The 16,448-nt window shown below is 49.3% G+C and overlaps 1 protein-coding gene across 1 annotated transcript in view; it reads right to left on the reverse strand.

Moving 5' to 3' along the window:
• shroom3 (shroom family member 3) overlaps window positions 1-16,448 on the reverse strand; it is a gene marked incomplete at its 3' end in the record, with an annotated part of 158,441 nt that overhangs the window by 36,231 nt on the left and 105,762 nt on the right. Inside the window, exons 13-19 of the mRNA XM_083638063.1 lie at window positions 13,024-13,087; window positions 12,223-12,543; window positions 9,343-9,455; window positions 6,909-7,046; window positions 6,052-6,503; window positions 4,069-4,299; window positions 2,184-2,361 (exon numbers count right to left, since the gene is read on the reverse strand). Coding sequence (XP_083494189.1) covers window positions 2,184-2,361; window positions 4,069-4,299; window positions 6,052-6,503; window positions 6,909-7,046; window positions 9,343-9,455; window positions 12,223-12,543; window positions 13,024-13,087 — 1,497 coding nt within the window. The remainder of the gene's footprint in view (window positions 1-2,183; window positions 2,362-4,068; window positions 4,300-6,051; window positions 6,504-6,908; window positions 7,047-9,342; window positions 9,456-12,222; window positions 12,544-13,023; window positions 13,088-16,448) is intronic.

Raw genomic sequence — 16,448 nt, forward strand, 5'->3', positions numbered from 1 at the left:
AAACGACACAATAGCGTTTCCTTCACACCTTTTCCTTCACACCTTCTCCCTGTTTACATGAGCGCTGTTGAATTTTTAAAACGCCGTAATGTACATGCCAGGTCGCTAGGTGGCAGTGTGATCACCTTATTCTTTGCCCATACAAGGACGCTTCTGCATGACGTCATTTCGTAATCGTCTTTCCGGTTTTAAACGCGGAAGTAGAGTGCGCTTTCCGCAGTCATTTAGACTTGCCAAAAAGCTTTTTTCAAGCTAAAAAAAAACCCAAACTGTTTTAAAGTTTTAATATTTGTCGGGTGAGAATGTAACATATATGTGACCAGTTTATCAGAATAACGCCTATTGGAAATCTTTAACGAGCAGCGAGGACCGGGAGCGCTGAGTGTGCTATCTGTCAAACCCTACTGTAGACTACTGGCAGTGAGAAAACACTGTCGACGTTTAAATGCCGACCGGGTACAGCCATCGGCTCCTCGCAGCAGTAACGTTCTGAACATGTAACTGAAGTTGGCCGCAGTGTAGCTTAATTCTGAATGTTGCCAAACTTCATTCATACTGACGTTGTATTTGGTTGCCAACTCGCGCACGGCTATGGCGTAATCGCGTGTGTCACGTGTGCAGGCACGTCAGAGTTTCTGAAATGTGCCGTTCCAAAGCGATTACATGGAGCGCTCAGCCCCGCTCAGCGGGAAGCGTATCAAACAATTCCACTCTGGAGGGTGGTTCCAAAATGTGAATTCGCCGTCGCCGTCTAAAAGGGAGGCACTAACGATAAAATAATTCCCCATCACCATAGGAAACCGTCCTCGTGTAAAGTGCCCCTTAGTGTCTTGGACACCACAGTGAGAACCACTGTTCTACAGAACCTGGCAGCTTTAGACACTTGAGAAAGAAGTAGGGCGTGCACATCCGCTTGAAGGAGGTCAGGTGCAGGACAAAAGGCAAATGAACTTAGCAAATAAATAGAGTCCGCACACTGGTATTTTGTCAGCTCCCAGGTCAGTTTATTTGACATTTCGACCAAACGGTCTTCATCAGAAATGAAGGTCTGATGAAGACCGTTTGGTCGAAACTAGGGATGTCCGATATTATCGGCCGATATTAGCATTAAAAAATCGATATCGGAAAATATCGGTATCGGTTTTCATGCCGATATTTATTTATTTTTTATTTTTTTATTTTTTTAATACAGGGGGAGTCTCACTGAGAGCAATGCTCTCTTTTTCAGGAGTGCCCTGTTCACATTCACACACACATTCATACCTGGAAGCTGACCAGTACAACCACAGTCTGATCTGTTGGCCACTGAGCAGCTCCACTGGAGCGGTTGGGGTTAAGGGCCTTGCTCAAGGGCACCTCAGTGGTGGTAATGAGGGAGGGGCAAGCGCTGCCTTTTCACTTTCCCCACCCAGATTTATCCTGCCGGTCCCGGGGATTGAACCGACGACCTTCTGGTCACAAGCTCGCTTCTCTAACACTTACAACTTTAACACAACATGCATATTATATATTAAACTCTTCAGCTACATTACGCTACATTATGTAACTTGTTATGTGAAATTTTGGTGGGAAAAAAGCCCGCTTATATCGGTATCGGTTGATATCGGTATCGGAAATTAAGAGTTGGACATTATCGGATATCGGATATCGGTAAAAAAGCCAATATCGAACATCTCTAGTCGAAACGTCAAATAAACTGACCTGGGAGCTGACAAAATACCAGTGTGCGGACTCTATTTATTTTCTAACCTTTAGACACAAGTCATTAAAATGAACAAACCATCCACCTCAGAGCTGCATCCACCTCAGAGCATCTCACCTTTAAGGTAACTAGGCGTTCGATTCCTAGGGTGGAGACTCTGGACTGACTGACAGACAGATAGACAGACCCGCCTAGGCGCCATTGTGTAACTGTGCGCCATCGGCTCATACCAGGAAGGATGTATTACATCACTGATGACATCACAATTGCTCGAGTGACATCACTAATGACATCACAATTGCTCGAATGACATCACTGATGATGAATCACAATTGCTCAAGCGACATCACTGATATCACTGATGATGACATGACAATCATGACTGACACCGCCACAGACACTGTCACCCACTTAGCCAATTTTCACTAAGATGCTTTTTTAAATTTTTAAAAGTTTACATTAACTTTAGGCAGTAGTTTACCTTGCGGGCTGGAGGGCGGCGGGCGGTGGCATGGGAGCCATCACCCTGCCTGGGTAGAAGAGGCTCCACAGGTCAGCTCCAGGAGGCAGGGTGGAGCACAGGCGCCGCTCCCCAGAGGAGCTCTGCTCTGGGCCAGAGTCCTGCAGGGAGAGCAGGCTGGAGGTCGAGGAGAAGGGCGCTGGAGAGAGGAGAGCAGGGGAAAACAGAGGAGCTAATGTTTAGCTAGAAACCATTGGTAGTTGAGCTAGCTTAGTTTAGTTACGCCATTCATGTCATACGGGAGGAGGAGGAGAGATGGGAGAAAGACAGTTATTTGAAGTTTAAACTGATATTGTCAATTGTCTTGTAGCCGACCAGCTTGTTGCATTGACACTTCTGTGATTTTTAGTCAAGTCAGTCAAGTCAAGTCTAGGCCTATGTGCTGTAGCCTATTGTATTTTTAATTTTATATTTTTTATATTTTTCATTTGCAGGTTAAACTGTCAGCTGAGCTCTGTTATTGAAGCTTTGGCTAAAGGCCTGAATTTTACAATGATGTTTTGAAATACCGTAAAACTTCTAATAGGGGCCCTCTCCCCAATTGCCGCCGAGTCTCCAATAACCGCAGGGGGTCAAACTCAATTTTGCATATAAGCGCCGGTCTTCCCTTAACAGCCGGGAGCGGTTATTAGAATAAATATGTTTTTTCTCCTCCATTAGGCCTACGGTATGTTTTTGTGTTGACTGAATCAGTCACTTACGGTAATGACGTGTGTTTTGGAGGAAGTCAGTTTTATATTTTATTCGGACATGTATTGGAAACTTGTCTTGGCATCTACGTATTTTGTAAGTCTGCTCGTTTGTCTAGTAGTGCTGCAGTGCTGTTTCGTTAGCGTTAGTTTGGTAGCTAACGTTAGCGTGCGTTCTACAATGACGTTGCTATGACTTTCCAATGAAACACTAGTCTCGCTGGTCAGCCTCCCTTCCCTACTCACGGAAGGGAGAGGAGGCTGGCCAGCGAGACTAATGAAACACAAATCGCTGGGCTGCGTGCCGCGCAGTGTTTGTGGTGTGGGAGATTCGAGCTCTCAAAAGAAGACAAAAGACTTGCTCGTGGCCAATCCCGGCGCTCGACTGCTGCGTAGGCGGGCACAGGGCGTGGTTTTGGCTTAACCACGGTGGGATTCGAAATAACGCACCAGTTACTGCTAAGGTTAACCACCTTTCTGCTAATGATACTCTAGCTCTATAAAACTAGCAGACAGCCAGCTACTGCTAACGTTAGCCGCCATTCTGCTAAAATTAGTGCAGCTCTGTAAACTAGCTATCTGCTAGCTAGTTTAGTGCTGTCATTAGCAGTAAACTGGTTTCCTCTTCTGAGGGAGTTTCCCTCCCTCCCTCCTGGATACATCCATCCTTCTATCATCCATTGCTTATCCTTCTTCCCTTGATCTCATTTACCCATTTCTCTCAATCAACCAATAGAGGGTATGCATGTGATGTCACAGAGGCAGAGGTCACTGTGGGGTCACGCCCACTGAGTCACAGCAAGACTGAGCTTAAATATAGTAATCAGCCTAGATAACTGACACCTGCTGCTCAGGGAGGAACTTGACACTCATTTTGACACTCATTCCTGATTGAGGGGGTGTGTCCCAGTGGGTGTGCATACCCTCTATTAAAGTTTTATTCATATCCATCCAACTCTCTGATCCATCACCTATCCCTATCTCCCTCATTCCAGTAATTCATGTTTTTCTTTCATCCATCTACTGTACTATCTATCCATTCTGTCTCTACTTAGTCCATCCATCAATCAATAATGTAATCCGTGAATCTGTCATCCACCTACATGTACCTGTGTGGTTGTTGTGTTCAGGCTGTAGATAGGCACTGCGAGATGTACCTGTGTGGTTGCTGTGTCCAGGCTGTAGATAGGCACTGCGAGGCCTCCTCTCTCTCCCCTGTCCTCCCTCCTCTCTCCTCCTCCCTCTCTTCCTCTCCACGTATCGGGCAAGAGCGTCCTGCTGAAGCTGCCGGAGGTCGGGTCGTGACACGGCGTTCTGCGAAGCACCACCCCCAATGCTGCGGCTGGCCGCCAACTCAAACATCCTCCGACGGTCCGCCACACTGGTGTCTGAAGGAGGGGAGAGATGGGTCAGAGCCATGAGGTCCGCCACACTGGTGTCTGAAGGAGGGGAGAGATGGGTCAGAGCCATGAGGTCCGCCACACTGGTGTCTGAAGGAGGGGAGAGATGGGTCAGAGCCATGAGGTCCGCCACACTGGTGTCTGAAGGAGGGGAGAGATGGGTCAGAGCCATGTGGTCCGGTCTGAAGCCACACCTCTCAGCACTGTACCACCTTTTTTCCAGACCTGACACTATTTTGAATTGTTTGAAGTCATATCATCAGCTTGCAAAACGTCACACTCAAACTTTGTAAAACTGTAACAGATTTACACAACACACCTGTTATATGTAAGTTACTACAGTAGCTAATTTGCTAGCAATGCAACATTTTTCTCTACAAGCATTGGTCATTCCAATGCTTATCTTGCCCCAAGAGTGCTTCTAAATCATTTTGATGGACTACTAATATGGAGAATGACATGTACCTTTGGTGCCGCGTCCCGGAGCATCGAAGTTGCCTGGATGTAACTCCATTTCCTGCTGCAGCTCCTTCACATTAAAAGTTTTCCTCGAACTAACTTTTATTGTGAAGAACGTGTAGGAAGTGAAATGTGTTCGCTCTAATAGCTTTTTTTACATCAAAAGTTCCACTAGTACATATGTTTTTGTTACGCAGGAAAGCAGCAGGGGGCAGCAGCAGCACCACCGCCTTTCAAACTTTTAGATCGCACTCAACCCGCGTTTCTCCACCGCTGCGGACTGTCTCTTCCCCCTCCCTTTTCCCTTCTTCTCTCAGCCAAAACAAAATGGAAACTTCCCGGTAAAAATGTCAAACTAATGTCATTTAAACAAGTAAATAGCCTCACTGATGCACGTTGGAGGAGAAAAAAGGTGTTTCAACAAACGAAGCAGCAAACATTGTATCAAAATCCTCGTTTTGATGTTAAGATGACATAATAGTGAAGCTGTAAAGCATTACTCAAAATGTGAACGTTACGACGAGGGGTTTATTTTGAAAGAGCTAAAGCGGACGACCAACTTACATTCTGGCTGACTTGACGCAGTCTATGCGCCCCTGCCTGGGCTCGTGAGGTTTGCGGGGTGCACTCGTGCATGACGAGAGCCACTTTTCTCTCTGCATATTCCGAGCCTGTGGGAATCACCGAATCTCACTGACTCACGGTGGAAAAGCGGCGGCAACTCACGGAAAATCACGGGTTGGACCACCGCCAAGATTTATATCACCACCCGGAGCAGAGCCGCCACGTAAAAACCCACCTCACTTGCAGGGTCGCTCTATCGGCTAAACGGCGCGGCTTGGAAACTTTTAGACTGAAGAAAATGCCACTAGTTTGTGGATATTAGTGGGGTTTTTGGCCAGTCTAAAAGGGGCTTCAGTGTATCGCTCTGAGTTTGCAAGAATGATTAGCGACACTATTCTTGAATAAAACAAGTCGACAAAACAAAACATTTGGGGATATTTGGAGCTTTTTTCCCCCAGCAAATCAGTTATAAACACTGCAGAGAGGTTAGCAAAGTAGGGAGTACAAGTACAACAATAAAGTAAAGGCTGATAAGCAGCACAGTTAGCACCGGTAAGACAATATCAATTTGAATTACAGGGTGACAGAGTCGACATCATTATCATCATCCATCCATTACTTAGCCAAACTTTTAGGCTCTGGTGTGGTGTTACTTCCTCCTACACATTTAACATTAGCACATGTTTTTTTTTGGCAGAAAATCTCATTTTCATTTACCTCCTCCCCGCCTGAAGAGGGCGACCGTCTCGGCGTCCGACACTCCGACCTCGTGCATGCTCTCCGGCTCCGAGTACGAACGCTTCTTCTGCTCCGCGGTCAGACGCTTGCGGCCGCAGATCCGCGACGGAGGCGGTCCGACCGGGGGGACGCTGGGCAGGGCGGGGGGGCTCGGGCCGCGCACCTCCGGGCTGATCATGTGCCTCTCCTTCGGGGCGTGAGGGGAGGTGACCGGGGATGGGGCAGAGGACAGGGGCAGAGGAGGAGGCACCGGGACAAGACAGCCCAGGGGTTTGGGCATGGTTTTAGGGCCTTTCTTCTCCGGAGGCTGCTGCTTGGCGGAGGAGACGGGAGGAGCAGCAGGAAGCAGGGGGCTGGTGAGATCTCTCCGCCTGAAGGAGGTGGAGCGCAGGACCTTGCACTGAGCGTCTTTCACAGAGTCTCTGTAAGACCTGTTCAAAGACCGAAAGAGCACGTTCAGCAAGTCGGGAGACAGTTATTCTCGCAGTAGCCAGCCGTAGATAAAAAATCTAAGTCTGGGGCACAACTCTTGTAACTACACTTTGAAGTGTAGTTACTGCGGTTTGTCTCTGTTTAAGTCCAGCTGAAGCTCCGGGAAACCAAATCAAACTGCAGGAAGTGTAGTAGTGCAGTTTGATATGCTTTGATTTCTTCGTCTGTTTTCTCAAATATAGAGCAAGACTGAACTTGGACAGTTTGTCACGGGATGAAACAGACACCAAAAGAGTTCAATTTGAGTAATAACCCAATTGTGACCAAAACTGTAGTCAATTGTAGTTACTGCGGTTTGGCTTTGGAGGGCAGAATCGTGCAGACCCGCTAACCTAACCCCTGACCTGTTGAAGGAGGTGTCCTGGATGGGGCCCAGCAGCAGCCGCTGCAGCTCTTGCCTCCAGGGGCCCGGCTCCTCGCTCTCTCCCAGCTGGAAGGTGCTGCGGCTCCTCTGGAGGGCTGAGCTGGGATCCGCTTCCTTCCTGAACACCACACAGAAAATGAACAGGATCTGAGGCGAGGCTTATGCTGATAACACGTTATAAGCTTATGCATTTAAAGACGGTTTTCACAGAACTGTCAGTCCTGCTCTGCTTCTCTTTTTTTTTTCTTGTCCTGTCCATAGCAAACACTGCAACAGGAAGTGAGCTGGGGTTCAATTTAGAATGTTTTTTTGTTGTCAAGTTAAAACCCTCTATAGAAAAGCATTAGTCCAGTACTTCATTTCAACATGTTTGCCATGTTTGTTACCCATTTTGATCTCGCAATCCCTCCCTTTTTTGCTTCTTCAAGGGGCGTCTGGGTAGCGTAGACGTAAAAGCTCTTGCCTACCGTCGCCGAGACCTGGGTTCAATTCTTGGCTTGATCAGACGTTCCTACAGACGCAATTGGCCCTGTTTGCGGGTGGGTATGAGGCCTGGTCGCTGCTCTAGCACCTCCTCTGGTCAGTCAGAGTGCCTGTTTGGGGGCACCGGGGGGAATACAACCTTTTCACGGGGGGCATTTTGTGTCGAAAAGGCAGAGTAAACACAGGTGCAAGCAAAACACTAATGACGGTTTCCAACTTCCATGATTGGAAGTTGGAATCCCTCATTAGTGTCTTGCTTGCACCTGTGTTTACCCTGCCTTTTCGACACAAAATGCCCCTCGTGAAAAGGGTCTATAGCATGATCCTCCCACGCGCTATGTCCTTCCTGTGAAACTCCTCGCTGTCAGGTGAAAAGAAGGGGCTGGCGACTGTATCAGAGGAAGCATGTACTAGTCTACAACTCTCTCCAGATCAGCAGAGGGGTTGGGCAATGACGAGGACAGCAGTGGGGATTGACCAAGTACAACTGGGGAGAAAATGGGGGGCGGGGGAGCAGCAGATCTGTCTACCTGTGCTGTGTCAGGTCACTGCTGCCTCACCTGTGCTGTGTCAGGTCACTGCTGCCTCACCTGTGCTGTGTCAGGTCACTGCTGCCTCACCTGTGCTGTGTCAGGTCACTGCTGCCTCACCTGTGCTGTGTCAGGTCACTGCTGCCTCACCTGTGCTGTGTCAGGTCACTGCTGCCTCACCTGTGCTGTGTCAGGTCACTGCTGCCTCACCTGTGCTGTGTCAGGTCACTGCTGCCTCACCTGTGCTGTGTCAGGTCACTGCTGCCTCACCTGTTCTGTGTCAGGTCACTGCTGCCTCACCTGTGCTGTGTCAGGTCACTGCTGCCTCACCTGTGCTGTGTCAGGTCACTGCTGCCTCACCTGTGCTGTGTCAGGTCACTGCTGCCTCACCTGTGCTGTGTCAGGTCACTGCTGCCTCACCTGTGCTGTGTCAGGTCACTGCTGCCTCACCTGTGCTGTGTCAGGTCACTGCTGCCTCACCTGTGCTGTGCCAGGTCACTGCTGCCTCACCTGTGCTGTGTCAGGTCACTGCTGCCTCACCTGTGCTGTGTCAGGTCACTGCTGCCTCACCTGTGCTGTGTCAGGTCACTGCTGCCTCACCTGTGCTGTGCCAGGTCACTGCTGCCTCACCTGTGCTGTGTCAGGTCACTGCTGCCTCACCTGTGGTCACTGCTGCCTCACCTGTGCTGTGTCAGGTCACTGCTGCCTCACCTGTTCTGTGTCAGGTCACTGCTGCCTCACCTGTGCTGTGCCAGGTCACTGCTGCCTCACCTGTGCTGTGTCAGGTCACTGCTGCCTCACCTGTGCTGTGCCAGGTCACTGCTGCTTCACCTGTGCTGTGTCAGGTCACTGCTGCCTCACCTGTGCTGTGTCAGGTCACTGCTGCCTCACCTGTGCTGTGTCAGGTCACTGCTGCCTCACCTGTGCTGTGTCAGGTCACTGCTGCCTCACCTGTGCTGTGTCAGGTCACTGCTGCCTCACCTGTGCTGTGTCAGGTCACTGCTGCCTCACCTGTGCTGTGTCAGGTCACTGCTGCCTCACCTGTGCTGTGTCAGGTCACTGCTGCCTCACCTGTGCTGTGTCAGGTCACTGCTGCCTCACCTGTGCTGTGTCAGGTCACTGCTGCCTCACCTGTGCTGTGTCAGGTCACTGCTGCCTCACCTGTGCTGTGTCAGGTCACTGCTGCCTCACCTGTGCTGTGTCAGGTCACTGCTGCCTCACCTGTGCTGTGCCAGGTCACTGCTGCCTCACCTGTGCTGTGTCAGGTCACTGCTGCCTCACCTGTGCTGTGTCAGGTCACTGCTGCCTCACCTGTGCTGTGTCAGGTCACTGCTGCCTCACCTGTGCTGTGTCAGGTCACTGCTGCCTCACCTGTGCTGTGCCAGGTCACTGCTGCCTCACCTGTGCTGTGTCAGGTCACTGCTGCCTCCTCTGTAGCTCATGGTCCTGTGGGCTTTAGTCCCACTGGTGCTTCTCTCCAGCATGTTTCGCAGGTCCTCTGCCCCACACGGCTGCTTCTAGGGGAGAACACGAAGCAGTCAATCCACGTCAAAGATGACGAGGAGCAAGATTTCCGAGTTGAGGAGGTCAGGTCAGCAGCTCAGTCTGGTAAGTGTGGAGTAGACAAGATATTGGACTGTATCGTCGCAAAGGCGGTAATCTCCGTTTTGAGCTGGAGTAGCGCAGCGCAAAGCCCTAATTGTGGCCGTGTCGGCCCGCTGCGCTTGGCGCCGTCTCGTGCAAACCTCCATATAGGCGTGTTTATGCCCAAAACAGTATTCACAGGTCATGGATCATGTCCACCCCCCCTTAAAAGCCACAGCGTCACGTCTGTGACAGCAGCTTCTTTCTCGCTGAGTGGGCAAGCAGAGGGACAGAGTGAGAGAGAGAGAAAGAGAGAGGGCGAGAGAGAACAGAGCGAGAGAGGGGGAGAGAGAGAGAGGGAGAGGAATGGAGGATGAACCAGTTCGGATTCAGAAAACCATTAGAAACTAACGAAAATTGGTGCTGATTAGGGATGTCCGATATTATCGGCCTACCGATATTATCGGCCGATATTAGCATAAAAAATTCATATCGGAAAATATCGGTATCGATAATTTTTTTAATACAGGGGGAGTCTCACTGAGAGCAATGCTGTCTTTTTCAGGAGTGCCCTGTTCACATTCACACACACATTCATACCTGGAAGCTGACCAGTACAACCACAGTCTGATCTGCTGGCCACTGAGCAGCTCCACTGGAGCGGTTGGGGTTGAGGGCCTTGCTCAAGGGCACCTCAGTGGTGGTAATGAGGGAGGGGCAAGCGCTGCCTTTTTCACTTTCCCCACCCAGATTTATCCTGCCGGTCCCGGGGATTGAACCGACGACCTTCTGGTCACAAGCTCGCTTCTCTAACCGTTGGGCCACCACTGCCCCAATAACACTTACAACTTTAACACAACATGCATATTATATATTAAACTCTTCAGCTACATTAAGCTACATTATGTAACTTGTTACCTGAAATTTTGGTGAAAAAAAAGCCCGCTTATATCGGTATCGGTTGATATCGGTCGATATCGGTATCGGAAATTAAGAGTTGGACATTATCGGATATCGGATATCGGTAAAAAAGCCAATATCGAACATCCCTAGTGCTGATGGAACGATATCCCATTTGAAACACACCAAAGGGATGCAGTTACACAGTAAATATCCCCATGGTGTTATTATGTCGAAGCGTGCGCTTACTGTAATTAGTCGTTTCGTTCATATAGGCCAGTGATTCTCAATTTGTGGCCCGCGATGGAATTGCAGTGCACCTGAACGCAACATGCAAGATACCCGCTGAATAAGTGTCCAAATGTTCATGTCATTCTGGCCAATACTCCACTTCTGTTATAGCATTTCAGTCTGGAATATGGAATATCTTTCAATAATCTATGATTTAGCTGCTAAATTGTCAAATACTGCCGTCTGCTTGCTACCCAGGCACTTATGTATGTACTTAACCTAACTAACTTAACCTAACTAACTATCCGGTGTGCACAACATTGTCAGCCTAAACTCCGGCTGACACCCCAAAAACCTACAATCCGAAAAATGTATATTGTTTGTATATTGTTTATTAACTGGCCCCTGCCCTTCTATCATTTCACGAAAGTGGCCCCCGGGCAAAGCAAGTTGAGTATCCCTGATATAGGCTATAACATACACATTTAAAAATATTTGTTTGTTTAATAGGGTAAGGATGTGTGAGAGTTTAATTCTAGCCTATTTCAATGGCTTATATCAGAATTGCCCACTCGGGTTAAGCTATTGACTGCGGTCACGCCCTCCACGCTGTGGAGAAGCTGCTCTTGCATGTGTGTAATTGCAGGGAAAGAGGTTACCGTACTGGCCGGCACAACTTTCTCAAAAGTAATCTACGGTTATACACGTAACACCACAGACCTGTATGGTCGGGAATTATGTAGCCTAATAAAACCATGACAAACAAATTCTCATTTTCAAATCAAGGTGTGTGTTTTTTCTGCAATGTACAGTAGGCTATAGTAATAAATGTGGCATTCTGAAGAGGCGGGGCAGTGTGTGCGCGCGCGAGGTTTTGGAGAGAGAGGGACATCCATGCCCTGCGTAATGTATCGTAATGCGAGGAAGTCCTGCACTGCGCGGAGAATACTGCGTGCGCTGCAGGCGCAATGGGGTTTTTAGCGTTAAGACCTGCTATTAGGTGCCGTTAAAATTGAGAGCACCCAAGGACATTTTTGAGCATTTGAGTCGCGCAAAGGCCAGTATTTAGCACCGACACGCCTGGGCCACGCCTACACCTGTGTATGCGCTTAGATTCCAGCGCAAAACTGGATGGTGGAGGCAGACGACAGCTTAAGACGCAGGGAAGATAGCATAAGAGGTGAGCAAACGATAGCGCCTTACGACAATAGGGCCACTTGATACATGATACTGGCATTAGCCCTGTTCAAAACCGTTCCTTATTACAGAAATAGTGGACTATTAGTGTGTTCGCCATTTTTTACTAGTGTCCGATTTCTCAACAGTTAATTTGATTCACTATATAGTCCACACATATCCACAATGCACAGCGATTTCTAGTGAACAGCGGAATGTACACAACCTTTTCTCCCATATACCACAATTTCTTCTGTTGAGGCAGTTCGAGGCAACAAATAACCATCAAGCAGAGATAAGCAGAAAACAAGGAGGGTTCAAACAGTCTCATAATACTAGCAGCTGAAAACAGGGAGGGGTGATCATAAGAGCAGATCCTGTGAGCATTACCTTGTGCTGGTTAGCCTTGTTTTGTGCGTGGCCGGTGCTGTGGCTGCGCCGCTCGCCACCGCGCTCGCACCGCTCGAACCGACTGACCTTCTCCAGCACAGAGAGGCTGCGGGCGGCTCCCTGTTTACCATCGCTAACCTGGCTGCCGTCGCCGTGGCTGCTGTTGCCCTGGGTACTGCCGGCAGTAAGGACGCTGTCGGGGCAGGAGCATCGCTGCACCTCGGCCAGGGCGATCTCCAGGTGGGTCAGCGGGTGTTCTCGCTCTCGCTCCCAGTGCTGGGGCTGCTCTCTCTCTCTGTGCTGGGGCTGCTCTCTCTCTCTGTGCTGGGGCTGCTCTCTCTCTCTGTGCTGGGGCTGCTCTCTCTCTCTGTGCTGGGGCTGCTCTCTCTCTCTGTGCTGGGGCTGCTCTCTCTCCCCGTGCTGGGGCTGCTCTCTCTCTCTGTGCTGGGGCTGCTCTCTCTGCCCGTGCTGGGGCTGCTCTCTCTCTCTGTGCTGGGGCTGGTCTCTCTCCCCGTGCTGGGGCTGCTCTCTCTCTCTGTGCTGGGGTTGGTCTCTCTCCCCGTGCTGGGGCTGCTCTCTCTCTCTGTGCTGGGGCTGCTCTCTCTCTCTGTGCTGGGGCTGGTTTCTCTCCCCGTGCTGGGGCTGCTCTCTCTCCCCGTGCTGGGGCTGCTCTCTCTCCCCGTGCTGGGGCTGCTCTCTCTCTCTGTGCTGGGGCTGCAGAGCTGCAGAGTCACTGTGGTGTAGGGGAGAAGAGTGAGGGTCTGGCTGAGTGGCCGGCTGGGCGGGCAGGGCTGCGGCCACCTGACCCCGGGCAACCCGGGGCGACGCCTCAGGCTCCAGATGGACGCTGGGCTGCTCCCATGTTCTGAAGGGAGGGAAAGAGATGGAGGAGACAGAGATGAATAAGAACCAGAGGACATCATCATCACCATCACCACCACCATCACATCTATTCATTTCTAATAGGGATGCACCCATATATCGGCAATCGGCAAAAAAAAAAAGATGCCGTTCACCGATTGCAGCATTTGGGTCACATAATGTATGCTGGTTGTTTGTTTCATAATTTCATTACAGTATGATTTAATCTGTACAGCAGGCCAGTATGTATAAGTGTTCCTAGTTGCGCAGATTGCAGGCAGGCAGGCTGCAGGCAGCCAGGCAGGGAGGAATGAGTTAACTTTTCAGTCAGAAGCTGCTGAGACCCCAGCGCAGGTGGGCGGGGCTTGCTGTTCAATGGTGTCAAAATGGAGAAGAAAAAAGAGGTGCAGAGAGGTGGAAAGCAAGGAGCCTATGTTGTGCCTTGGCCTAAACTACAATATCAGTGGTAGACAATTGTCTATTGCCTCTAGAATATTCGAGAGAAATTAAATTAACACTAATTTGTATTTATTTATTTATATTAGGCTATATAAAAAATCCCATTGGTCAAATGTAAACAGTAGTGGCTAAACTGAAAGTATGGGTTGGATTGCTTTTGGGGTTTTCTTCACAAAAGTGGAGAAGGAGGCAGAAGCAGCACTAGCACTGCAGCAGGTGCTCCTGCAGAGCTGGAGGTGTTGTTGAACTGATCAGAATCAGGAACCTTCAGGTAGGCTACAATTTCAGAGCATAAAGTGAAACATGTAGGCTATATGCTTATTGATTTCACATTAACACATTGACTGCCAGCCGTTTTTTTTTTTGCTGTAGGTAGCTTCTGCCAAGCCGTTTTTTGAGGATTCTGGCTCATTTTACAAGAGCCGAGGATTCTTTTCTGCTTGGAGTTTGTGAACACAAAGTTCACAAAAGTACTAATAGAATGTGTGCTTTCTCTGTCTAAAAGAGTTAGTTTGTAGAGTTAGTAGTTATGTAGATATTAGCCGTTGAGTACAGCATGGTTTTAGCGTCTGAGAGTGAAAGCTGAGATAATCGCAGTTTTGTGAAATTCAATCAAACAGGCAGAACAGTCACTTTAACCATTTATTTTTGGCATCAGTGAGAGATCAGACATCCAAACAATATAGTTCCGAACGCCCTCTCCTTCAACTCCTCCCTCCGTGGGCGTGTCTAGTGGCTTTCAGCCTGCGTTTGTCACAAGCGAGTGCTCTGCTGCTGCTGCGAGTTTGAGCAGCCTCCCTCCCTGGCAGCGAGTTTGAGCAGCCTCCCTCCCTGGCAGCGAGTGGGGCTCACTCGTCTCTTGGGTTTGAGAGCCCCGATGAAGCCCCGTGCGACTCTAGGCTTTATGCTGCCCACCCAGTCCATTTCTGGAACCCCCCACCGCAGCAGCGCGAAAGCGTCCCCGCCTACAGTATGAGAATGAGGCTCGTTCGTTTCTGACTGTAAAATCGCCAAGCCATTTCCTTGAGAATGGAGGAAGCAGCCGCGGGAGGCGGCTGCTTTTGGTTGACTTTCTCTCTGTCGGGAGAGGACCGTCGCCACCTAGCTGGTCGGTAAAATAGATTATACACATTCAATACTTCCAATATCTCCATAGGAGACGCGGGGGGCATTGATCCACGTAGCACCGTCAAAAAAAATATATATTTTTTTTGACGACTCAACTCGTCGTTGGCAGTGAACGGTTGGATTCTGTTTGACGACTCAACTCGTTGTTGGCAGTGAACGTGTTAATGTGCTTTATAGGATTATCAGTAGGACTGCACAATACAGTTTAAAGTGGAGATGAAGCAGTTTGATTTTTTTGTATTTGCATTTAACCTCAGACAAGACAAGACAGGACACTGTACTCTTCCTTAAATTAAGTTTGCTGTGAAGCTTTTGTACAGAGGCATGTTTTTGTTTTTACGTCTTCATATTATACTTGCAGTTATCTAGGCAATGTTGAATTCTATTAGTGAACAAATAGGTAACATAACATGTAACATCACGTTAGCATTATATTCACCAAATCTTGCTTCAAACGGCCCAAATCTTTCGCCGGCGACCTAAGGTCGCCAGCATGTGTCCACGTGTGTTGGCCTGGCCTGCATGGTATCTAATGTCCGGCCTGAATTATGGTTCCAGTCCACCCCATGGGTGTATTAAAAGAACTGGATAGGGGACGAGCCACGAGCCACCCACACATTCGGACGGAGGCTGCTCACTGGCGCATGAAGCCATCATGGGGGGTTTTCTTCCTGGTTTTACTTCCTGACCATGCGGCCCAAGACTCAAGCCGTTTTCACACATGCTTACAGGAAAATTACCTGTAAATCAATATCGGCCATTTCCCGGAATTTCCCTTCACACCTCAGCCTCACATGTGTGAATATAGTCGTCAAATAGCCTGTATGTTGGGGGCGGGCGTGGGGGGGGGGCTTATTTTGGGGGTCGGCAAAACTCCGATGGTGAAATAAGTTTGCTTGTCACACAATAAATCACACTCGTTTGACTTAAGAGTATGTTGTATCCTTCACATTCGCTCATGGGCTGCAGTGCAGAGTAGTATCCAGGCAGCGGTCAAGCCAGCGTAATAAACACAGCCGATTTCCCCCCTCCCCTCTCTGCTCGAGAGAGGCCAGTCCTTCAGTCCTCCGCACTTCACAGCAGCCCGACACAGGACAGACACAGCGAGAATGGCAGCGGCTTGCAAGCCGCCCAACGCTTGTATGTATGTAGAGAAAGCAAATGCACGAAGCGAAATGTGGAAGTAGTTTGCTTTGATGTGCGCGAATGATTAGATGATGCACGCTGGAAGTGAACGTTAAGCAACGTGTGTACACCTCGCCCATGAGGGAAGGACCGGCAAATGACTGGACCCGTTTCACACTTGTGTCCCTTATCGCGGCATACCGCTCTTCTGACTGGCTCGAAACTGGTGAAAAGTCCGCGATGACGGAAAACAACTTTCACACTCCAAGGCATTAGACCGCTTTCCGGTCATTTAACGGTAAAAAGCGCATGTGTGAAAACGGCTAAAGTGCACATGTGTGCCATGACGTATTCCATGACGTCTCCCACCCCTGGATGTAGATGTAGATGAAGAAGATACACCTGTATACGGCTCTTAGTGGCTTCTGAAGAAAAAATGCCCCATAAAAAATGATTTGATCATTAAAAGAGTCGTTTTATACTTTGAGTGACACCCGGAAAAAAAATCCCCTGGGTTTAACAGCTGCCGGGGTCCCCATGCAAGTGGATGGGAATTTTCCTATCTGGGCTGCATGGCGTCACATGACTTGCAATACAGAGCTTCGCCACCATGTTCAAATGGCTTCACAGCCCAGCGCTATTCCTGGGGGCTT

Source organism: Poromitra crassiceps (genome assembly GCF_964638095.1).
Source record: "Poromitra crassiceps genome assembly, chromosome: 6".
NCBI lineage: Eukaryota > Metazoa > Chordata > Actinopteri > Beryciformes > Melamphaidae > Poromitra > Poromitra crassiceps.